Here is a 26,954-nt window from a genome sequence, read left to right on the forward strand (position 1 = left end):
TGTGTACTATTATTTGTCTGTTTGTCTTTTTATTTTTAGCCATTGCCTTGTCAGTTTATTTTCGATCTACGAGTTTGACTGTCCCTCTGGTATCTTTCGCCCCTCCTTTAGTAATAATTAGCTAGAATATAATACCAAAACACTTATAAGTCAATTACACGAACTTGTACGACAATGTAGTAGCGTCATATGTATTCGTACGACAGGATAATGTATTAATACTATCAATATTATGTGTTTAAAACAATATGCATTATGTTGTTATTGTACTTGATTTCCATGTATTTTAGACCATGAAAAGAAATCATGATGTCAACTACAACTAATGTTATACGAAGGGTATAATGATTATTCTATGTTATGTCCTATGTTTTTTCTCCTCTTTTCTCCTTTTTGTATATAAGACGATCGTTTTGTGAATACAACAGACCATACTATAAAATTAATTAATATGTAATATGTTTATATCAAATGTCATGTCATAGGAATACAACACTGCTTTCTAGTATTTTACAAAGGAATAATATGAAAGACATTTATGAACAAAAAATATTTCTAATTAATATATAATTGGGAAAGTCTTTATTGTCTTCAGTCTTTTTACTTGCAAATCAATTTAGGGACATCGGCTGATACCAATCAACATGTTGCATTATGATTTAAATAGTAGTCAGACGAGCCGCATAACTTAAATTAGACATATTTCGTTATTTTGTTATGTCGTGTAATCTTTAATATCTTAAAAGCATATTTAGAACTTAATGCGCAACAAAAATATCATACACGCAATAATTTGACATTGAACATCTTTGAATGTTACCATGCACATTGTTCATAAAATCAGCATGACAGAAAGAATTTATATGTGATTTAGACAGCAGTTGCTACAAAAGCAGGAACACCCATCTAAGGGTTATTGTTTTTTATTGATTGATTCTAGGCAACAGGTGCTGCCTTTTCTGCCAGTGAAGGACATACCCACCCTAGGGTTGTTGAACTTCCTCAGACTGAGGAGGGATAGAGTTTCAATTTTCATTGGGGGTAAGGAACATAAATCACTTATATACATTTCTCGTATCATCCAATATAGCGTTGCTGACAGACATGGGTGAATTCAGCGTGGTGACAATTTATAATCAGTAAATTGTATCAGTGTGCAGGAAGAAAAAAAAAATGAAAGAGCTGTAAATTTATTTAAAAAGCGAAGGGAGTAGTCCATTTGCTAGTCAGATATATCCCTCGAGTTCTGGAGGGAATAGCAGCTAGATTTGATAAACAAGGAATGGCACATAGAAGACAAGCCCCATATACTGTTTCATTATCAAATATATCATTTATTCAAGATTTTTCATTAGACAATACAAGGAGAAGGACACAGTAATTGTAAAAATACCTGTTCAATTTATTTCTAAACTGATTACAATTAGACCGCTGTGTAACTACTGCAATCATAAACAACATAAGGATATCTATTTGGAGTATGAATGTAAAAAAACTGATTGACATCTGTATTGTAGAAATATAATAATAGCATTTGAGATTTCTTGTATTTTTTTAATTATTGGCATTTTCAATTATCATGATTATGGTTAGTTTATAAATAACAAGTAATACGGAATATGCAGCCTTGTAATTGTTAAATTTTTAACATAGATTTTTACCTTTATCTTTTTAGAAAACATAAGTTTTGTGAGAATAGTGTGTCCAGAGTTGATATACCCTATCCTCTCTTTTATATTGTGAGAATTTGCAAAGAATTATGATTATATCATGTATATACAAGCAAAACAATCTGAATTTAAGATGTGTCGCTATTAAATTTAAAAAGTTATTATTTTAAGGTAGAACTTTTTTAGAAGTCATGAATGATGAAGCATATGGTTGAACGTATATCTCAAGACTAACGTAATTAAAATCTGTATGTTTAGAATGTCTGACTGGTCATGCTGATTGGTTTGAAGTTGTACTTTAAGATGATTGATTGAAAGGTTACAGGGCTACCAATTATCTCATGGCTAATTCAAATTAAATCTGTATGTTTAGAATGTCTGTCTGTAGTGGATGATCATGATTATTGGCTTGATATGTACGTTAAGATGATGTACTGATAAGTTTAAAGGTTAGACTAAATTGATTTAAATGTGTATGTTTTGAGAAGTTTTTGCTGATCGTGCTGATTGGTTAAAATTTGTACTTTTTAAACAAAAGATTGATTCGGTTAAAGGTTGTTAAACTGTTTGAAGGGAATTAAATCTGAATGTACTCTCTAGAGGGCATTACTACTAGTAATTTAAACAAGGTTGTGCTATTTAAAGGACATATTTGAACAATATACTTATTTGTTCTTATTGGGCATGGCAGTTTATTAAAAAATGATAAATTTTATAAGCATTTATGATTGAGAGAAAATGGTTGTTGGTATATTTCATCGTGTATTTCAATTATTCATGTTATCTTTAAAAACATTTATATACCAGTACATTTAAATTGAGGTGAATTTAGAAATTCAGTATAAACTTTTGGGATGAAGATGAGCACTTTATGTTATACCAGAGTAATGATTCAGATTGAACAAGTATCTGCTTATTCTACAACAAATGTGTCTGCTGCTACTTCTTATAGTTTTCTCATTTTAAACGCAAATATAGCAACAGTTAAAAGAATAAATCAGTATGTGACATTTTCTTGATACCTCCCAACTTCAGACCTGTCAGAAAGTCAGTATGTACCAGTCTGCATCTATTGCTTTAGAATCAACCCCAAATTGATAAGCTGTTTAAGTATCTGTTATCCAGAATTTGAAAACCTTGTATAAATGAAATGAATATCATCATAATCATCATTTACCTAACCATACACAAAAGAATTTACATCTCTATCCATCTTCTCATCTTTTTTTTATGGTGCCAATTTTCAGTTCTCTTTTTGACAATGTATTTCTGGATGAATCTTTAGAACATATGTTTATTACAGGTTATTTATAGTTTACCATGTTGTATTGATGTGGTGTTTGCACTTATTTTTATTAGAATTTCGGTTGTTATTAGGTGTAATAAATCTTTTTCTAGTTTATGCGTCATGTTCTTTTGTTTAGAAATGTATATTGTGTATTAAATTAGTAAACAAATTTGCACCTAGGCGGACAAGAGCTTTTGTATTTATCAAGAAAAGTTTAAACATAAAGTATCGACACCAGTCTTTTATTGAAGATGGGATGTCCCTCTAAATCTAAAAATGGTTATTTGATTGTTGCATACGTTTGTGTTAAATGTCCACTGGCAAATACTACAATCATATAAGAATGAAAACATGTTAATGCGACATGAGAATGAACCCTGAATTGTACTATACCAATATGTTGAGCCAAATTTTAAACATGCCAGTTCACTAGCTATAAATCGCAAGAAGGATTGTCTCCGTACCAAGACATCAGTCACATTATTCTGACTATCAATCAACCTGTCTGCTTTTTCTTCTAAATGACATTTGCTTACCAGCTTCGAATTTTATGCGACTGTCATACAAGTGAGAGGTGTAGCTTGCTATAAAACCAGGTTTAATCCACCATTTTCTACATAAGGAAATGCCTGTACCAAGCCAGGAATATGACTGTTGTTTTCTATTCGTTTTATGTGTTTGAGCTTTTGCTTTTTTCATTTGATAAGGGACCTTCCGTTTCTAAAAATTCCTTTGAGATCGGTATTTTTGTTATTTTACTTTTTACCAGAGAAGCAATAAAAACGAATTTTAAGTGTTTTGTTTGACCTCGCCAGCTATTTAGAATTCAAAACGTTCTTGGCGTGAAACTACTGAGGTTGCTCTCTGCGTTATTTGTGTCATCTATTATTGCTTTATACCCATCATATCTTGTGTCCATACATACTATTTCAAATATAACTTCACTGATTGTTATGAAACTTTGCCAGAAGCTAATTTTCAAGATAAAAAAATAACATCTAAAGTTAAAAGTTTGATATTAATAAAAAAAAAGATTTTGTATTTACTGATAAATGGACATGTTCACAGTTAACGTACAATTTTACACTGATAGCAACAATGGTTGACGCGAGAAAGTGTTCTGCAGAACCATTTACATTTTTTTTTGAGGAATCAGAACAGATGTTGATGGTTTTTGTGTTCGTTTGTACTGTGTAGTATTTTTGGCAATACCTGATATTCCTTTTTCTGTAATATAGTGTTTTCAAGACCAACACAAGAGACAACATGATGTAGATATTAGAAAGTAAAGGTCACTTTACGGCTATCAACAATGAACAAAACGCATAACACAAAGCAAGCTATAAAAGGTCTAGGCATCACAAATTAACCTATATTATGAGGTTTGGTAGACAGATAAGGATAACAATACACTGACTAATCCAGTACAATCCGAAATAACAATTTTGTTTTCCACATTTCCAAAGATTGCTAGATTTCCTTGTTGCAACTCTGCGATGGAAAAATCAGCACTGCTTCGTGATATCCTGTTTCATAGTAAGTAGTGTGATGATTTTGTATCTTAGATTGTATAGTTTACATTGGGTACAGTACGGTAGATTTTTTTTTACTTGTTTGTTTATATTCAAGTAAAACATACAAAGATATTGTCGGGATAATCTAGGGTTAAGTCAAGGGAACTCTAATACTAGAAATGAGGAACTTCAATGGAACCCTCCTCTTTTTAGTATGGTACGGCTATCATAGTCGCATATGAGCACGATTTCTTGTGTATGTACAATATATCAAGTTTCTTAGTTATTGCAGGGTTTTTGTTAACCTTTTGTTATATTACATGTTAAAATGGAGGTTTACATTAAACACACTAGTTTTGTATCACCACATATTGAATTGTCTATCAGGAACCTTGCCAGGATTTTTTTTTTTTTTTTATCTAAAAAGTAGTGATTCCTATCTCCTCAGAAAGTATTTGTTTCGGGCAGATTTTTAAATGTCCTTTTAAATTAAATGTTTGCACCGGATTACATTGGATGTGATATACATCTTGGTATATGTGTGTGTTTTGTCGTAATTTCTATATCAGTACAATATACCAAACATCTCATGTTATTCATTTAAATTTATTCATATCGCGATATTTTTGTATTGTAATCACATATTTTCAGTACTGAATTGACCGCAGTGGATAAGTATGAAAATTCACTGAAAGACATAACAGGTTTAAATAAGTTATTGTTCAGACTTTTCGGGTGATGTAATGACCGTTTTTAGACTTAAACTCGTTTACTTGTGATAACATCGGAAAAATTTTGTCAATATGAATTTAACTTAAGGCCGGGGGGTAGGAGGGGGGACTCAGTTGCACCGAAATGGTTAGAAGTTTCGTTCAACTTTAAAAAGAAATGTGTAAATCCGTTTTATAAATAATATAATGGAAAGTGTAGTTCTTCAATTTGTTATTGTTAATATTCAGCAGTTACATGGACATATTACACACGTAATGAAATTCTTGGTAGTGCTGGTACAAGGGAAGTGGTCAACGAAATATGTGTCTGTTTCGTATGAACCTATAAACAATGATGTAGCTTTCATTTTTTCATCTTATAATAACCAAAACAAATAATCAAATATTAATTATACATTACTTAAATAATGGATCAGCATGAACATTAAGGCTGTCTATGTTTACAACCATTCAACAAATGAAGGCAGATGTTCTTTAATGAAGGAGCAATTTAATTTTTATTCATTTGAATATCTGCAAATAAGATGTTTGACTATTCATAAAGACGTTTCCCAATAAGAACTACACATTAGAGTTATGTATGTCTACTTATTTTAATCATGTCAGCAGCTTTTTCTCCAATCATCATTGTTGGAGCGTTTGTGTTGCCGGACGGAACATTTCGCATCACTGACGAATCTGCTACTCTTAGATTTTTAATTCCTTTCACTCTGAAAACGATAATAAATAATGTACATTCAATCGTTCCTTTTTAGTGTCGAAATATAAACATCAACTGTAGTTATAACGATAGTACGTGAATACTATATACCTATATTCTCACACACAATCCTTTCGAAATCGTTATTTATTTAGTGGTTGACTCTAAAGTGCAATGATTATCATTAGTCTAGTACATGTAGTCAGTACTTTGGTACTGGCATGAAATAACGGACAATATTTTGTTTGAATTTGCTGTTATACAATTTTCAAATGATTTTAAATTAAGGAATATATTTCCCTCGTGCAAAGTTCTATTTCTTGTCCAAGGCTTGCTTTCTCTCCTTTCTTTTTGTTTTTGTTTTTTGTTTTTTGTTTTTTTGTTTTTTCAGGTTTTATCAGCCCTTCAACGTCTGAATGAGGTTTTTGACTTTAACATGTTTTTAGCTTTTAGCATCACTATAGATATATATATATATTGTCCATATGCGCATCTAGTTCAGTAAAATTGGTACCGTAACTGTTACTAGCTCCTTCTTTCCTGTTGAATACACTTTACTGATTTATGTCCAGATATCGCATGCAATACCTTTTTTGAAATTAGATCAGAAAACATAAATTACTCTAACCTCAAATGTGGGTCAACAACAGCAGTTTTATCATGAAGAGCTCCCATTCTACATGTACTAACTTGATGACTAGAATTGCTTGCATAATGGCGAATCATACATTTCCAATAGTCATCTGTGTCAAAAGTAAATGCTTTGCAGAAAGATGTACATTCTTCTTGCCTGATAAATGTAGTTCCTATGCTGTTCCATGCTGAGTTGTTTGCAAATTCTTGCATATACCTAATAACTAAAAAAATATAAAAATTGTAGGATACAAATGATATCCAAAACATTTATCTATTTGTTTAATTTTTTTTTGGGGGTTGGGGGGGGGGGGGTGGGGATGGGAGGAGGCTAACTGACAGTTATTGTACCTTTTATTGTTTTAGCCTTGACTTTCCCAACGTTCTGATTAAAAAAACAATTTGTTTTTGTGGACTAGATGTGAACACTTTTTCAAACTTTGGAACATGTCGAAAAGTGATACCGATATCAAATGTATACCTTTTACGTAAGAATCAACGTCATCTTGATTTGCTAAATATTGCGGATCTATAAGAGGAGGCGCCATCGGATTCTTGCTTCTCAGTCGAACTGTTCCTCTGCTTTTATGGTGAAGTTTACATATATTTACTCCAAATCCAACATCAGCTGATCGAGATGTTTCGCCAAAAACTCCCTGGGAAAAAAAACCTAAACATTCAAGATATTCACCTAAACGCGTGTTTGTAATTGATGTATGTATACATGAAACATGTCTTTACAAGTCATTCAAGTAAACATTACTATAATATAAAGTATTATAATAGTACTTTGTCAGAAAATTAAAAAAAAATGGAATATCTATACAAGAATGAAAATAACGCTTCATGAATTTGGTGCGTCGGCAACATTTTTCTAGACTTACCTATTTTAGGATCGCTCAAACCTTAGAAAGCATATTTTGTATAAATATTTGTGCTAATAACAAGAATGGGCAAACCTATACAATGTCAACTTTGTCTGAGTTGAAATCCTAATTTCTTTATACTTTTAATTTTGTCAACGGAAAAATTTATAAATTCATGTAACAAATCTTGTCAGTGCCAAAGCACTGACTACTGAGCTGATGAAACCCTCGTGGACAAGCAAACCATCAGCAAGGATCAATTCAGTGCTAGAAACTGAAAATAACATCTGAGGAGCTTTTTTTAATTTCACTCATTTAAAATGCTGAAACCTTATCATTTGAAAGCCAAGAAGGTTCAAACACTTGTGAGGTTATATTACCGATTGGGTCCTGAAATGAAATGCAACATTCAAAGAGCTGTGGAAACAAAGATAAACACCGGATTTCTGAAGTTCAACTTGATTTGTAGCGGATACTGAAATATGCATGTATTTTACATGTATATATCTTTTATTAATAGTTTTCGACAATGTACGTCTTGTGTTTCTTTACCCTATAATACAACCTGATATTGGCGCGTAAATGTTAATTTTGTTTTAAAACTTTGCTGTTGCTTTTAATTAAAGAAATAATCTACATTGTGAGGTCACCGATCGCGAAATTACACTCAATACTGAAGCAGGACACCAGGAGACAATGTTGGTATAAAATAAAGAATGGAAACGGGGGATGTGTCAAAGAGACAACAACCCGACCAAAGAGCAGAACACAACACAAGGACACCATTGGGTCTTCAAAGAAGCGTTAAAATCCCACATCCGGAGGCGGGCTACAGCTGGCCCCTAAATAATAATGTAAACCAGTTTAACGAAATGGATGCCACACTAAACTTCGAAACATACACATGACCCAAAATTTAAAAAAAAAACACACAAGACTAACAAAGGCTAGAGGCTCTTTACTTTGGACAGGCACAACATGTGGCGGGGATAACCATGTTTTTAAGATCTCAACCCTCCGTCAATACTTCTAGCCAATATGGAATAAACAAACACACAACAATACGCACAGTAAAACTCAGTTTAAAAGAAGTCTGAGTCCGATGTTAGAATACGTAACAGAAGAAAAAGAGGGACGAAAGATACCAGAGGGACAGTCAAACTCATAGATCGAAAACAAACTGACAACGCCATGGCCAAAAATAAAAAGACAAACAGACAAATAATAGTACAGATGACACAACATAGAAAACTAAAGACTAAGCAACACGAACCCCACCAAAAACTGGGGGTGATATCAGGTGCTCCGGAAGGGTAAGCAGATCCTGCTCCACATGTGGCACCCGTCGTGTTGCTTATGTTATTACAAATCCGGTAAATAGTCTAATTCGGTAAGTCACATTCGTGAGAAGGGAAGGGTATTGTAGTTACGACATAAGGAACATATCCGATATCATCTGTGAAACGGTTATTCCATAACGGTCAACCAACTTGTGATGGCGTCCGTAAAATTTACGAAGGGATGATTTCAACTTCACCATTTGGAACTCTTGGCTTAATAGCTTCCTTGTGAGCAGCAATTCTCTATCGAGGAAATCATGATAGGAAACACAAGCCCGGGAATATCGTATCAATTGGGAGATATATACTCCGTATGCAGTCGCTGCTGGAATGTTGCTACATAGAAATGGAAAGTTCACAATTGGGAAGCTGAAATCATCTCTTTTGTCGTAAAGTTTTGTTTGCAACCGACCCTCATTGTCAATTTCTAGATGTAAGTCAAGATATGAGGCAGACTTAACTGTAACTGTAGTATCCTTTATCTCTAGTTCGATGGGATAGATTCGTTCAACATAGTCACCAAATTTTGTATTATTTAGTGAGAGAACATCATCTATATAGCGGAACGTAGAGTTAAAGGATATTGCTAACTTCTTATCTTTCTTCCTAAGAAGTTCCTGTATGAAGTCAGCCTCATAATAATAAAGAAACAAGTCGGCAAGAAGAGGAGCACAATTGGTTCCCATTGGAATTCCGACAGTCTGTTGAAAAACACGTCCTCCAAACGTAACAAATATGTTGTCAATCAAGAAATCAAACATCTTGATAATGTCAGTTTCAGAGAATTTTTTGTTTGAATCAGAGTGATTCTTTACAAAGTAGGATTTATCCCTCCCCAAGACAAGATACTTGTATCTACGTTCGCCATTCTTTTTAATGAAACAAAGTAATACCAACTCTTTCAATTTGTCTCTTAGTTTGGAATGGGGAATACTTGTGTAAAGTGTAGAAAAGTCAAATGTTGTAATACTATTGCAAGATGAGAGAGTCTTATATTGTATCTACTCTAAAAGATCTTTGGAATTTTTTAGTATCCACATCTGATTCACGCCACCTCAAGAATAGGCAGTTTCACAATAACTTTGGAGCCCGGCTTTGATTGCTGATAAAATAGATGTTAATAATTTAGAAAGAGGTTTCGTGGAGCACTTGGAAGACCCAGCAATATACCGTTGTTTGTAAGGACACTTATGTAGTTTAGGTATCCAATACAGTGATGGAAGATCCAGTTCTTCATCTTTGGTTGAAATTCCAAAGGAACATAGAACAGACCTATGATTATCCAGGATTTCCTCTTTGGTAAGTGTCGTGAAGGTATATATTGAGTTTCCAAGTGAGTTGTCAATACCTAATTCATTTATCAAGCAGTTTATGTAATGATATTTACACACAAAAACGATGTTGTTTGGGGCTTTATCTGCGGGGACAACAACATATTTGTCATTGAGGTAGGACAAGTGTTTTGCAACATTTGGGTCTTTAAAAATTGATGTCGCGTGGGTATTGATATGCCCATTTAGTTTTTTAGTTCGGATTTGTATCAACGACCTCACAGCCTTAATCCATTCGGAAAGAGTATCTACGTCTTCATTCTCGCGTTTAGCCCATTGCCTGGCATAATCCTCAACTGAATCCATCAGTATTTTGAAGTTGTATTTCCAATTGATGGATTAAGGCTCACGATATTTCGGACCTTTGGATAACAAATTTCGCAGGGAAGTGTTATTGACAATGTTGAGGTCTCCGGTAATAACGTGGCCAGCCGGATTATATGTGAATTGGGAACTAGCACAGGTGCAATCAGGAGGTTTAGACTTGAAGTCGTCAATGTTGAGATCCTGCAAAACGTGTTTGTAATTGAAAATTTTAGTTGCAATTGGTTTGGTATAGGTATAAGAAATTATTGGTACAGACTGATCTTTAAAATAAGGAGGTATTTTTGACTGAACTAATTTATGATGAAGGATATTGCCTAAGTTGATGCCATCGAGACCTTTGTTGGCAAAGGAAAGTTTAAGAAAAGATCTTTTTTCTTTTTCATCTTTTCCAATGCGAACTGGTTTAAAAAGTCTGTGACTTGCAATATCCGAAATGATAGCTGTAAGTTTGTATTGGTTTGAATGAGGGTTTGTAACAGTGGTTTCCAAACATGAATTGAACAGAGAATGAAGTTTTGAAAGGGGTAATGAATACAGTTTCGTGCGAATGTGATGAATACCTAACGGCTTTTGTATAAATGGCAGCAAGTCATTAATAGAGACATCATGCAAAGTAGGTGATGTATAATGACGATGACCATGACTGTGTCTACGTCGAGGAGTAGAGTTGAAAATATTCATCACATTCACCGAGCTACAGGAAGGACTAGATAGAATACCTATACCATCAATTTTGTCATTGCAACCATATGGTGTCGCAGTTCCCAATTGTCGAATCCAGTAGTCCTCTTTTTGTCTACGGAGAGGCGTTGCAAGTTGAGGATTGTTAGTCTTGTGGTATATTTTTTCGATTATACGAACTGTCATAGAAACGATGGAATGATCAGCCTGATTAAAATGCTGGTACAGAATGTCGTTTGCAAGAAACTTAGCAAAAGGACAATGATCAACAAAGGACTATTAGTAGTTACTTACATGCCAGCTCCAGACTTTAATTAAACTGATCGAAAGTAAATGTCTTCATCATATGAAAATCAACCACAATTCCTCCAGTTAGGGGTTTAGTATCATGTCATCATAAATTATACGAGAAGAACATAACTCGTAACATGCCAATATCTTGTTTTAGAATAAATGTGTTTATTTCCGATGCAAAAACCCTATGAGTGAACCAATATTAATTAAAAGAAATGCAATCTTTAATGACTTGACAACAGTATCGTAACTATATCCCTTTGAATAATTCTGTTCAAAGGTTTGGTTGGCTTATGAGGTGAATGAAGACATGTGTGTGCTTTGTATAGAATATTACCATACAAGATGGATGTGATATACCTGAAAGTATAAGATGTCTGCACGTTGATTTATATTTACGAATGATGTCCTTGTACCGATCATATAATTTAAATGTTGACAAGTTTCTGATATCGAAAACCATATTGTTATAATTTTTCAGTAAAACAGATGTTTCTTTTATTAAAATCAAATACATTGTTACAAATGTTACGTACACCAGCGAATCGAATAAGTTCAGATATATAAACACCATACGATCGAAGGTGCCAAGGGAACGTCACCATCTAAAAACGGATAATTAACAATAGGAAATGAAAAATCATCTTTTTCCTCGTAAATTTTAGTATTAAGCTTCCTGTTAGAGATATTGATAACTAGATCAAGGAAAGGACAGTGTTCATTGTAAGTATTAGCTTTATCTAATGTAAGTTCAACATGATAAATCTCGTTAGTGTACATACTGAAGTCGTCATTATTGAGAGCCAAAATATCATCCAAATATCTAAAAGTGTTATAAAATTTTTGTATCAGATATTGTTTCGATGGATCTTTGCTTAATTTAGACATACACTTTTATTCGTAACAATACAGAAATAGGTCCGCAATAAGTGGTGCACAGTTAGTCTCCATTGACATTCCAATAAATTTGCGATATACGGAATCTCCAGAGCGAACAAATTTGTTTTCTAGTAAAAATTCAAGTGCAGTTTACATATCAAAGTAGGTCCAATTGACATAGTTGTAGTTCCTGAAAATTGACCATAAGTTTGAACATGTATATTTACATTCTGACTGTTTAAATGCCTATTTAATTAGGAATGTGATTGTTTTTCGAGAGATTATGAGGAGAAGTGGTATAAAGGGTAGAAAAATCAAATTTTTGAACAAATTCGAAAGCACCAATATGAGCTGCAATTTGTCAAGTACTTCCAACCAATTTTTGACACACCAAAAGTAATATTTTCCACTATTTTTGTAGACCTTATTTGAAAAATTTATTACCAGATCTATATTTGTAAGGTGTTTTATGCAGCTTCAGTAGCCAGTACATAGTTGGAACTTTTATGATATTCAGTTCTGCGTGTAAAGAGGTAGCAAAACGCTTATGTTTGTTTATGATGTCATTTCCGAAAATTGAGTCAGTTGGAATCTTGGTGAATTTGTGACTTTCTTTTGCAGAAAATCAATATAAGATGTACGTCAAACAATAATAAAATTATTGGCAGCCTTATCAGCAGGGACAAACACACCTTCCTTACCGAGTTCTATTATATTATGTTTGATACGAGAAATAGGGCTATTATGGTTGTTGTTAGGAGTAAAATGATCATTTAAATGTTTAATACGAATATTAACTATTTTCATTACCGAATTGAAAAGAAACTTAGGATTTGTTTTCAGTTTTTTCTCGTTTTATCCATTTTATATGGTAGGTATGGAGTGAGCCGTAGATGATGTTACGACACTCATTCCACTTAATAATTGACAGGGGACGATATTTAGGTCCTTTTTTAAGGAATAATTTCAGCTCTTGGTACTGTACGATGTTAAGGTCTCCTGTTATAACATGAGATCTCGGGCCATACATGTATTTGGGATTACTGCAATTTCATAACGTAGGTGTATTGTCATTGATATTAACACCTCACTATATGTAAAAAAATATTTCCGGGTAGAATTTTTTGTAAACATAATAAATAAGAGGGAGCTCAGTAATATCAAAATAACAAGGACTTTGTTCTTTTACAACATGATCATTACGAATACCTGCAACATTTATAAAATCAAGACCTTTATTGACATATCTGATTTTAAATGTTTTTATGATCTGCAGGCAGATCAATTTTGGGAAACAGTTTAGGAAAAGAGTATGCAATTATCAATGGGACGATTTAATACTTAGGACTGTTATATGGAATTTTGTTGCAATTCTTCAAAATTTGATTTAATTTATTAACAGTTAAAGAACAGAACTCAGTTAACAGATGATGTCCGCCGTTGTTCTAGATATGGTAATTATGTCCGAAATATTTGTATTGATAGTACGATTTTACTCTTATTGCGATTTATTCTATGTCCATGTGAACGGTTTTTATGTTTTATAAACGTTATCCAAAATGTTAACAGATTCGTTTCTTGATATTTTACCTATTCCCATGATATTATCATTAAGACCGAGAGGATAAACTGTTTGTAATTTTTAACTCCAATTTAATTCATTTTTTATTTCTCGTGATCGTACATGTTTTGAATGAGATTTCCCAGGTTGCTTATTTACTATTTGTAAAGGTTGAACTGTTAAATATTTAATATGGGGATTGTGCTTCTTATGGTGTTGATAAATGATACTTTTAAATTTATAGGGTCTTCGAAAACGATAAAGGTGTTCTTTTGTGCGTTTAGATAAATACTGTCCGGTTTCATTTACGTACTGAATAACACAACCCGGTCTGTTTCAGGTAAGTGTATAAATAATATTGTTAGTTTTTTACTTGATATCAGTTTTGAAATTTAAGGAAAATGTACAACTATTGAGGGTGGACCCCACCGTATTGCTGGTGGAAAGACGGGGACATGTATATTATTTTTGGCAGGACACTTATCGATAGAAGGTAACAACGATTGCATTTATTGAAAATGTTAGCAATTGTAGTACTTTTAGATATGCGATTTAACAGATTGAAACGTGAATATACCGTTTGAACAACATTGGTAATATGTATTGTCCGTTTTGACTTCATTTTGTTATACGTATTTTAATTGAAAGGAGCTAAGACTGGCGTCCAGAAGATGAACCAGCATACAGTATACTTGTAATATGTTTATTTGCAAACTTTTATGGGTAAATAAACAAATATACATACCATATGATTCATCCTTTGAATTGCACATTTGATATTTTCAGCTTCAAATGCTCTTGCTATAAAAGTCAGTTGCATGTCTGGCAAAAAATCAAGATCATGATTTGTAGGTAGACGTGCAAAAATTGTCCCATCAATACCAGATCGTGTCTGAATACCTGTATAATATAACACATGACATGTTTATAAATTGTCCGTTGAATCGTAAACGTAACCAACAAAATCCCAATTACTTTTGCATTTAAAAATGTTCCGATACTAAATGATTTGTCTACTAAAGTTTAAACTACTTTCGATACAATTAGGTGTCTGCGCTTTTGATTTGTCAAATGTGATAGAAGATATTATACCATTTGTGTAATTGTATGAAGTAGAAAGAGATTCGATGTATGCAATTTGTTTAGAATTATTGAAAATGAAAACAATGATTTCTTCGAGATAAAGGAAATCTAAAACGATTTTTACATGTATTCGATAAAAAAACAAAAATATTTATTGTATTTGCACTTTTGGATACATATTGTAAAACAAACAGCTACGTTATATGCTTGTATAATGCATAATTTTATCGAAAGTGCCTGCGCAAAAAAAAAAACAACAACAATTGCTCAACCCTCTAAAATACAAAAAGCAAAATTGATGAAGCAAAAATAAAATAATCACAGACCAAAGAATTAAACAATGGTATCTTACAGTTTGGGCAAACTTGTTATTCATGTTTTATTGCCTACAATTTCGATGCTTTTGCAAACCTTCTCAAAGAAAAAAAAAACAGATTTTCAAAGTTCTGTTATGTCTATGTCATATATATTGACATTCAATAACCTATTTGTCCGGCATATCATAGTGATTTTGTCGACCTGAAAGGATATTATTAAGCTATCAGATCTGCATGATCTGCTTCTTATCTGATTATTTTTCTTAACATTTACACACATGAACGACTTCAATCTAAAAACTAGTGACTATTAAAGCTTTCCCGTTTCGCAGTAGTATCAATCTAGTCTGCCTTTATTCGACTTCAGTCTTTTTTATGCTCCCTTGGTCATGTTGGTGTCTTCTGTCTTTTTTTACATGCGTGAATTTCCACATTTTAAGGCCATCATGAGCATGAAAGTACTCTAACCACAAAAGTACACTAACATGGTTATGAGGAAAAACGACTGAACCGATACTTCACAAGTTCCAAGGTCACCATGATGAATTGAATTACCGATGCGATAAACCTGTGTCTAAACTAAGGAGATAAATGGGTTACGGACTTAGGTGTTAAGATACAAGAAAATTCGTCTGGCTATTAGATGTACCTATTGTGTCCTTTTAAATATTGTGCTCAATACTGTGACATTAAGAGTGAATCTAGATTCGCATTGTGGTGGATCCATCCATTGCAGGATGAGCTTATCTGGTTTTCACAACCGGTCTTGCTTCGTTTTGGATTTCATGGAATTTTTTGATGTTGGCTTATATCATGTATATGTACTGATTTCATCAACTGGGATGTGCTCCAAACGCAAAAGCTATTCTAACAGGGTTATATGGATAAGAGACTGAAACCGATACGTCGAAAGTTTCACATTCACCACAATGAATTGATTAATCAATATGATGTAGTATTTAAACTAACGAGATGCATAAGGTGTGAAGCTACCTTAAAAGTCATCTGATCCATAAACATAACCGATGTTGTCCTATTACTTATCCTTACATAAGAAGTGAGTCTGGATATACATTGAGGGGGATACATCAATTACAGGATAGGCGTATCTGGTCTTCACATCCAGTGTCGCTCTTTTTTGGGAATTAGTGCAATTCCGCCAGATTTTTATCTTGCCTTGCATGTTTAAAATGATTTCATGAAACTTGAAAGTTGGCAAAATACTGTTGCCTTTTATAAAAACAACAAAAATACCGAACTCCAAGGAAAATTCAAAACGAAAAATTCCTGAACAATTGCAAAACTAAAAGCTCCAGCTCATCAGACGAATGGGAAACAACGATACTTAGTATGTACACAAACTGTAACAATGGTATTCAATGACGACCAATATTTTGATAACACTTCATGAAAACTTTTAAGGGTGTTGTATCTGTTTTTTTCCTTGAGTTGTAGTATCTAGCTTCCTATAGTAGCGATCCATTATGACTACTTTCTTCATTATTTGCCGTAAATTACTGTATTGTGTACGTTAATGGTCATCAGTGTGCACGGTTTTTACTGTGTTTTTTTTTCCTTTAACGAATAATTGTCTAGACAGGTAAATTTGTTTGAACATGAGCAACACGACGGATGCCACATGTGGAGCAGGATCTGCTTACCCTTCCAGAGTACCTGAAATCACCTCAATTTTTTGGTGGGGTTCGTGTTGCTTAGTTTTTATTTGTTTATGTTGTGTTTTGTGTACTATTGTTTGTCTGTTTGTCTTTTTCTTTTGTGGCCATGGCGTTGTCAGTTTATTTTTGATTTATTAGTTTTAATGTCCCTCTGGTATATGTTTCCCCTCTTTTGTGCGTAGGCAATTTTTTTTTTTGACGCACGTCATTATGTCCATATACCAAATCAGACTGTATAAATAATGCACTGTTTGTAATTGATTGTTTTTCGTTGTTCTATTTTTCCATGGAGTCAGGGTTAATGTTTCGAGTGTGTTTTTTTTTTTTTTTTGTTATTCATGTTATGCTATTTATGTATTATTTCTATTACACAGTTGTATACCTGTCTTGTAAATTATATAGTCCATAATGGATTGCTGGTCTGAAGCCTTCTCTTTGTTCATGTTTATAGGTGTAGTAATAGAGTACTGGAAATAGTATTGCATGTGATATTGCATTCCTTCACCGACTGGAAGATCAGCTTTCAGTGGTACCTGCCATTACAAAACATCTGATTGAAAATAAATATAAAAGGAACGCTACCATTGAAACTGCATCAGTGTAACGATAAAGTAGTTCATAATCAAAGAAATACTGTACACTCAATGTAAATGTATCATATCGTGTGTAAACCTACAATATGTATCAGTTAGGAACTGATATTGCATATGCAGAACTGTATATCTTTTTAAAATAAGATATTGAAAGGCATTGTACAAATTTTCTTTTGAAGGTCAAGTCAGAAAAGCGCATGCAATTAACATTTCTTTCTAGCATCGATTCGATACCGCTGCTGCTTGTACGAGGTGCATATATATACATGTATATCATCAGGTCAGTAGTCAGTGTTTCGACACTGACATGATTTATAGCAAACTTTTCTTAAATTCTCTCATAATGAAATGAAAAAATAGTGAGAAAAAAAAACGTTGCAATCCATCAGGCAAAGTTAACCTTAACTTGATTTGGCTAATCTTTTTATGTCCCTGGTCACAAAGTTCATCAAGTATTCGAGTATTTATTCACTTCGTCTCCTGTTATATTGGATTTCAAATATATGTAGCTATGTATGGTTAAAGTAAGTAATGAACCGGCACATATAATGTAGTATTTAGATCATGCGAGCACTTCAGCAGTGGTAACTGGGCATTTATATTCGTCAGTGGCTGATAACTCTCGACCATTATAACCGACCCAGAGGAATATAAAAAAAAAAACGTACGATTCCGATTTGATTGTGAGGCCAATTCCTTGAATACGTTGATCTATATAGGCTCGATACCATATGGTATGTGTGAAAGGCAACATTAAACATATCATGTGTGTGCATGTTATGGGCATACAGACTTGAAAGACAATTATTCTGCCTTATTGCCATGCTTTACATGTTCCATTGAAGGAATAATCGTTTTGGTTTAGAATGTGCTTGGTAATTGTTTTATTATAAATACTTAAAGGGTAATGGAATATGTATAAATACAAGTCTGTTCCATCTTCATCATTTCTTATAATTTTGTTGCATGTTCAAAAATATATTAAATCGTTGTTGCAAGCTTTACATATGCATATGGTGTTGTTTTACTGTAAATGGTTACAAAGATGGAAAGAATTTTCATAATGGGTGAAATAAATCTTAGAGAAGTTCTCCCTACCTCCTTGAAAAGTTTGAAGATTGTATTTCTTCCAATGATGTTACTTGCCCTACCCAAATAGGGTTTTGAATGCAAACAAACAAAGTGTGACTGTTAAAAATGATACTAAATGTATTTGAATGGCACAAACAATATGTGTATCCCGAGTAGTTATAAGGAATATAGTATGATACTGCAATCCATATCTTTGGAAGCGGTCTTTTTTTTAATGGGGTATAGTTCTCTACATATATAATCAATCATTTTATTTCCCTGATGTCCGTTGAATTTCATGAATAAATAAAACTTTCCATAATTTTCATTAATCTGACAAAGTTGCCAGAATTTTAACGTCCTACATTATGCCTTATGAGGACAACTATATTCTGCATAGACGATGTTTGTGTTTTTGCGTCATATTTTTCAATTACAAGTACTAAAACAGGGAATATTCAAATTCCTCTGTATTTGTGTCAAATTAAAAGGGTACGGAAACCTGGAACATGGCTTTTCACAAAAAGAAATGTTTGTTTTGGATGTTTTTATCATCTGTGTTTTGATAATTACGTAACATTTCTTAAAATCTGTTAAAGAGGTTCTGAGCTACTTCATGCATGTTTATATTTTCTCATATGTTTTAAATTACGTCGTAATTTTATTAGTATCTTAGACCACGTGCATGCATCTATTTATTTTTTTTATTCTTGTTGAGATACATGTAGAAATATTTTTTGGAGAAATGACCGTGTTGTGAAATACATGTATAGGATATTGGTCTCACTTCTTTTCCTCGTCTATTCTTCTACAAACCTGTTTTAGATTTTAGATGTATTTTGTTGGTATGTCTTGAGACCTTTGTAATTGAACAATGTGAATCATATGTTTTTTAATTCTGGGGAAGATATATGTGTGTTTTAATTATTGATTTTAAGTGTTTTTGTATCTTGCTTAACAAATAATACATTGAAGTAACGTTTACAATCTGGGCTGACATATTGGAAAACCGATTTAAATCAATACCTGGTTTCGATTTGGATCTGCAAAGTTTATATTTCAAAAAAATGACACAAATTAACTACTATAACGTCCGTTGAAAACCATAAAAGGTAATATGCATAATTTGTTATGCAGTTTGTAAATGATAACTTCAATCTTCGCCACTTTTGTAATTGATTTGGCTTTATGAAATGCACGTCTTGCATACTGAATTATATGGCTGATATCTTTTATTATTGCATACTTGTCCATAAAAGCAAAGACTTATATTTTATCAAGATCGTCTTGATTACAGGCGTAATATGTTGTATTATGTTGTTATTCAAAATGACAGTTACAGTTATAATTACCCTTAACTTTTCCAGATGATGTCTTGGTCCTATGCCAGACAATAACAGGAGTTTTGGTGATCCGAACACTCCTGCGGAAATGATAACTTCTTTCCTAGCATAGATTCGTGTCTTCTTTCCATTTTTCATTACAACAACACCTTTGGCTTCGCCATTTCGTATAATAATCTACATGGTAATGACCTGAATTAACCTACTATACACGTAAAATTATGTTTGCAAAATAAATATAGATGGTATTCTTTACAAAAAGAACATCTCTATAATTTTCTCTAGTAGTCATATGTATATATATATACATATATTTTAATGTATCCTTGGTGGTCGAGTGGTCTAGGGCACTGGACACGGTCCAGTCGGTGTTGCCACGATGTCACAGAAGCAAAAGTTCGAATCATGCTGCGGAAAGATTAAAAATTTGATAACGCAAATTTGAAGATCTAACATTGTTGGGCTAAATTTGAGACGAATTATATATATATTATGGTGTTATCCCTGTATAACCACGTGTTATCCGATGGAGAATGTCTGTCATAAAGTTGTCACATGTTTAGACGTGTATAATAAAATTAAAATCTGATGTAGTGGCATGGTAATTAACATTATCATCCTTTACGACAGGCAAAAAAGCTGATCTGAAAGGTACACCATCTACTTGCCACTATACATCGTGTACTGTGTTACAACCCTAGATAAAGCCCACGAGGACATGCATTACATCGACCACCGAAAGCTATAATTTAATGTAGCCTGGGTGGTCGAGTAGTCTATGGATTATTTCAAGAAGAATTAAAATCAGGTGAAAAATCTAGGTGTAAGAACATTTTTCTTCAAAATTTATGGGTAAATACATGGGTAAATGTGTGACAAGTTGAGATTGCTATTCGTGAAATAACCAGAAGAGTACTTGACAAGTTAGGGTCAAAGGAGAGGTGAGAGATACAAAAGGGACATCCAAACTCATAAGTCGAAAATAAACTGACAACGCCATGGGAAAACGCGAAAAAAAGGCCAAAAGACAAACAACAGTACACAAAACACAACATATGAACGTCAAACAATATAAGGTCGGTGATAAGTAGGGGTTAAACTTATGATGGCCGAATCAAGCATATTTGATGTCACGACACCTTGATTGGCAATTTCCTTATGAGCTGAGCATAGTGATGCAGGCACAGGGAAAAGCAATACACACAAAGACAAGTAGTTAAGTTTTCATGTCACCGTTTACAATTACTGTTATTGATAATGTGTACTTAAATATTTTGAATGCTTTACTCTTTGTTATTAATGAGGCAGAAGGAAAAATCCAAACTCTTCAGTCGAAATAATAATGACATAGCAAAAAAAAACGAAAAACGAAAAACGACAAAAAGACAAGCAAGTCCAAAAAATACTACACATTAAACTAAAGACTAAGCTGCAAATACACAACCTTAAACCGGGTTAGTTTAAGGTGCTGCGGAAGAATAAACAGATTGTGCTCTATATGTGACATCCGTCAAATTGCTTATGGTACTTTAATTATATACTTAACGTCTGATTACGTTAAAAAAAGAAAGACATCAGAATATCTATTTAAAGAGTAATAGATACAACCATATAAAATATCGAGATGTGACATCCTGGTGTTTTGCATATTATTCTAAAAGTAATAAAATGTTCAAGACAAATTAACTGTAACATGTATAATATGTATATGTGTTATGCCATACTGCTTTTTGTTTTCACAAACATATCAAACAAGATAAAGAATTAAAATTTTTGATCCAAAAATAAATATACAATCAATATTTAAAAACACGTACCTTTGTAACGTAGCTGTTGGTAGCAACCTGTAAATTTCGTCTGTGCAATTTAGGTCTTAGAAAACAACTTGCTGAAGAACAACGTTCGCCGTTTTTTACGTTTGCCTGTATGCCACAATATCCTAAGAGAAAACCAAACTCACATACAACATATAATACTATCATATTAAGGTAAATATAAAATGTATCTGTTTCATGCAAATATAAGATTAAGTGAAACTAATAGAATATGTCCAAATCAAACTTGACCAACGTTTTGATTCTATTAAGTAAGGATGATAGTTATTTTGAAGTTATTTCGTCATTCGCAGCGTAGTCAAGTCTGAATTATTCCGGAACTAGAATTCAATAAGATGGTAAACAGATCGAAAAAAAAGTATAAAAGCAAGGGAAAGACAACAGAAAAACATAGAATACAAAAGATATGCAATACTATTAATGATACAGAATTGAAATGTTGCCAATGGAATTCCCACATGTCCTCCGGATCAATAAATATAAAACAAAGAAAAACGCGCTATGAAATAAAGTGTTCTAAAAAGTTCATTCATGTATATCCGTTTTTGTTAAAGTTTCAGATGCACAGCGCAAACGGATAATCCTTCTGACGATAGAAACCAGAACAAATCAACCAAACAACGAACGACGAACACACTTGCTAAGACGAACAAAAACTAATATATTCCTGTTCATTTCATAAAAGAGCCATCAACATACTTTTGAAATTGCTGAAAATAGTTAACTGTCCTATGAATGTCAGGGGCCAGATTATGACTCTTATCATATATCTTTCTTCCCTTATATATTGAATATACATTATACATTAAGATTAACACAAGATTAACAATCATTCTACCAGTAGATTGAACAATAATTACCAATTTGATTAAAACCATTACAGTCAGTGACTGGCAAGCCTTTTTCCTTAGCTGCTAACCTATGAAGGAACTCTAATGGAGCAGTGTGTCCTTCTGTAATAACCAAGGGACCTCCATGTCCATGATACGCTACGATATAGAAATGGGATAGATATTTAACTTAAAGATAGTTTCTGACCATTGATGTACATGTCAAATACAAATTAAATGTTCATTGAGTTTAAAGCGTATATATTTTGCTCAAATGTTCCTATAACATTTATATGCAAAAAGTTCGAGGTCAAAATATTTTCATTTTAAGGAAAAAAACATCAATTCTCTTGACTAAAAGAAAATTGTCCCTGCTAGAACATGCAATGCTTACATGATAAGAAAATAAATCCCTCTCTATTTCACTGGACTTCTCAATACCTCTTTGATTACCACGAGTTATCCTCTAAATAATTTTCAATGACGAGATTTTTCGTTGAAAATGTCAACAAGTATATTCTATGAACTTTTTAAGGTTTAGAAATTCTGTGATAATGGTTTCAAACAAATAATGGATTGATTGTTCTTTGTTTAGCGTTTATATATCTCATGCGTATTCAGGATGAAAACCAATTTTAACAAAACAAGGATTTAAATAGGCTCAGTACATTTGATTTACCCAAATTAATTGCGGGAAATGTAAAAAAGTCATGGCAAAAAGAGAGTATGTTGAATAGGGAAAAAGGATGGTAATGTATCCGTTAATGTGTTTGTATTGCTTATTTTTTCAACTAAATAGATTCAAAAACACGACTAGAACAAAAACCATAGCTACCACAAAGTTTCAGTGTACATCTTGTACGTGTATTGCACGCATTGAAACTTAAAAACAGTTTCACAGAACGAATTCATTATTTACATAATTTGCAATTTGTTTACAATATAGTAAGCGAGTTTCATTATTTTCATTACATCATCTATATATTTCAAATTACTGTTTTTACTTACAGGAATTGATAAAACCTGGAATTTGAATATCTTCTGACTTTTTGAAGTATGGTAAAACATCGTCATAACCCCATCCAGTACAACCTTCTTTTTCCCACTTGTCATAATCATGACGACTTCCTCTAATGTAAAACATTGCATTGATACTGCTAGTACCGCCCAACACCTTACCGCAATGGCCTTTGGTCTTCTAATGACAAAACAACGATGTGTAAATTGTTTTTGTTTATTCATTTGTTTTTTTAAGGTCGCCGTACAGTTAAATATTTAGTCAGTGTAGAACATTATCTATCTAATTGAACTTGAATTTTGAGAGGCGGCAGACACCAAAGACACATAAAAATTGAATAAGTCGTAAACTTGGAACGTAATGGCAAAAAAAAAAAAAATACAACGGAAAGGCAAACAAAAGTCAGCAAACAGTACATAGAAATTGTAGACTTAGCAACACAATGTCCACTAAAATCCGAAAAAGATGTCGTGAATCATGAGAGTATAGAAATATGAATAAGTTTTCAAAGCAATCGCGACGAAGTGGGTTTAAGAATAAAATACAACACGAGACTACAAGTCAATGATACAACCACTAGATGCGTTTATTCTATTGTCTGTTTACTATATCCACTGAAAAACACCTTTGTTCGAAATTAAACAACTATTTTTTTCTGTTTTCTTATCCTTTAATTGGTTTTTTTTTTTTGTAGTTGCTGTTTAATATATGCCAAGTTATTGTAGTATTTTATTTGTTATGTTTTTTTTATCAATCTGGTTTATTTTGTTTTATACAAAATCATTTACGAGTCTTCAGGCATTATTTTGAGTAAAATATATTCGACAAAACCGGACATTTTCTGCACAGTCAACTCTTTTCATTTACGTGTAAACCGTGTAGTCACACAACGTCATCAGTAAAATATACATGTATTCGACAGAAGCAGATTATGACCTCAGTGAAAAACATAAAGATTTACTAGGCAAAATTAAGTCAAAAGTCAGAGAATGAGGACAAACTAATTGAATTTGACGGTTTTCATATTTTTTTCTGATTACTTATTTGTTCGGGGGGATGGGAGGTTATATTTTTCTTTTTGAAGTAAGACAACAACCCGACCAAAGAGGAAAAACAGCCAAAGGCCACCAATGGGTCTTTAACACAGTGAGGAAATCCCGCACCCGGAGGCGGGCTTCAGCTGGCCCCTAATACAAAAATATATATACACGCAGTTACATTTTCAGAAAAAGTGTAGGGCGATTGCAACAAATTTCTAGTTGTTGCAATTGTATACTTCTGAGTTAACGATAATGCAAAATCTGAAATGGTGACTAACGTGCACAGAGCATAAATAAAGAATGTAAATCAGAAATATTCCAAACTCAACCGGATCAAACAAATCAAAGTGATTTCCAATTATAACATGTATAATCAATGAAAGTTGTGGACATGACACTTAATGAAAACTAAGCTAATCAGCTAAACCTTTGATATATGATCGATCTGTATTGACAAATAAGTGTTATATATTTTCAATAAATACAGTTGGGATATGGGTGACCTGTAAATGTCTATGACGTGTTTACAGTATATTTAGTTTAGTTTTTCTGATTTTCTGGTTGTTATGATGCTATCTGATTTACGTATGTTCTGTATCTCCTTTAATACCAAAATGACGTGTCGCAAGAATATATTAAATGAAAATTATTAAACTCTAAAAAAAACCGCAGACAGATTTCATATCGTAAACAGTTCAGTCCAAGATTTCAACAATAGCAAACGACCAATACCGTAAGACGACTTAGGTAGACCAATGGGATTACAGCTTTGACAATATGAAAGAGACAAATAAAGGGCTTGCAATTGATTAAGTTAAAATCAGAAAGCAAAAATATAATCATTACAAAAAGACAGTGACAACCATAGAACTAGCGACTCTTAATTTGACGGAAACACATTGTCAACAACTTTTAGTAGGCTTTTTTATAAACAATGTGTTTTTTTTTTATGTTTGCAATAATTGATAGGTGATACATACAATATGCATTGTCCTCCTTTCGGTTTCTCTTTGTTTTTTTTTTTTACCCTTTGTGATTTCTTCTTAATTCAAATATATGTTAACCTTTATTTATATTTACTCGGACTTAAAACACTTGTACTAATTTATAGACAAAAAATCAGGAATTCATCGAAGGCCTTTTGTAAACAGGTTATCACTAGTAAAGCAATTTTGATCTGAAACGGTAATTTTGATCTGAACAGCTCTTAAAAGACTGAACAATAAATAATTAAGTAATTTTGAGTGTTTCCGTTAATTTTCAGGCTTATCTACTGCGGTAAATTCAGTACTGGTCAGACAATTCGGTTGCAGGCAATTACGATATGTAAAGTCTATGTTCAGACTGTTCAGTAGTTGTTATTTACCTGTACACATCAAACATACCCATATTATTGAAAAGCTACTGAACAGTACTGCATTGACTGCAAGAGAATTGTCTAAACATAAAAGGAACGCTGATACGTTAATCAACAAGATTAACTATTTAGTGAATGTCTAAAATGTGATATTTTGAGGTAATACAATTTATTGACCAGACAGTCTATTCAACTCTGAAATCTAAGAAATATCGGAACACCCATCCCCGTTATATATAATTATATTTCAAACACAACATTATAAGGTATTCTCACCCGGCTACTCTCAGACAAAAAAGAATATTTTTGTGGTACCGTGTCGAAACTCCAATTTTCCTTTGCCCTTAATATTCGTTGCCACTGTAATGGTATTCAGGTAAATTCGTTTTCCAAATCAGATCCTCCAGCTTCCAGTAATAACACATTTGTTCGGTCTTCGGACAACCTTGTTGCAATAATACTACCCGCTGATCCAGCACCAACTGCAAATAAATAGTAGTGAGACATTTACAGAAAGCTGAAAATGATATTGTGTTATTGACCATTGCGCATCCGTACATGAATGAAGGCTACTGTAGTATACCGCTGTTCAAATCAGCAGTATCTTATCAAATGATTGGCGTAGCCTTTTCCATTTATTTTCATATTCTATTGACATCAATTATCAAAATATTGGGTCGATACCTCTGTTGTAGACCATAAGTCCCGGAGGATCCCCGAGAATATAACCATGTTAGTTTATGCTGTTTTTCGTGTCGATTAGATGAGTCTAGTCATTTCCAACTGATTTTCAAAGTTTGTTCTTAGATTGGACTGTAACGCTACTGTCCCGATATAATGGAAGGATAGGGCCCTTTCAAACATGTTCAATCCCGCCACATTGTTTATGTGCTTGTCTCAATCTAGCTAGTGGTTATCGTTGATTTTTGTCTGCCATGACAAATTTGATCATGACGAGGCATTTTAGAGCTTACTA

At 32.9% G+C, this 26,954-nt stretch overlaps 1 protein-coding gene across 1 annotated transcript in view; it reads right to left on the reverse strand.

The window, feature by feature from the left end:
• Positions 1 to 5,702: 5,702 nt before the first annotated feature.
• LOC127705656 (glucose dehydrogenase [FAD, quinone]-like) overlaps positions 5,703 to 26,954 on the reverse strand; it is a 36,604-nt gene continuing 15,352 nt past the window's right edge. Inside the window, exons 5-14 of the mRNA XM_052209985.1 lie at positions 26,357 to 26,460; positions 23,572 to 23,761; positions 22,594 to 22,722; positions 21,716 to 21,837; positions 19,908 to 20,075; positions 17,274 to 17,424; positions 14,561 to 14,715; positions 7,018 to 7,192; positions 6,532 to 6,760; positions 5,703 to 5,913 (exon numbers count right to left, since the gene is read on the reverse strand). Coding sequence (XP_052065945.1) covers positions 5,778 to 5,913; positions 6,532 to 6,760; positions 7,018 to 7,192; positions 14,561 to 14,715; positions 17,274 to 17,424; positions 19,908 to 20,075; positions 21,716 to 21,837; positions 22,594 to 22,722; positions 23,572 to 23,761; positions 26,357 to 26,460 — 1,559 coding nt within the window. The 3' untranslated portion in view covers positions 5,703 to 5,777. The remainder of the gene's footprint in view (positions 5,914 to 6,531; positions 6,761 to 7,017; positions 7,193 to 14,560; positions 14,716 to 17,273; positions 17,425 to 19,907; positions 20,076 to 21,715; positions 21,838 to 22,593; positions 22,723 to 23,571; positions 23,762 to 26,356; positions 26,461 to 26,954) is intronic.

This window comes from Mytilus californianus, unplaced genomic scaffold, assembly GCF_021869535.1.
Source record: "Mytilus californianus isolate M0D057914Y unplaced genomic scaffold, xbMytCali1.0.p SCAF_6, whole genome shotgun sequence".
Classification (NCBI taxonomy): Eukaryota; Metazoa; Mollusca; class Bivalvia; order Mytilida; family Mytilidae; genus Mytilus; species Mytilus californianus.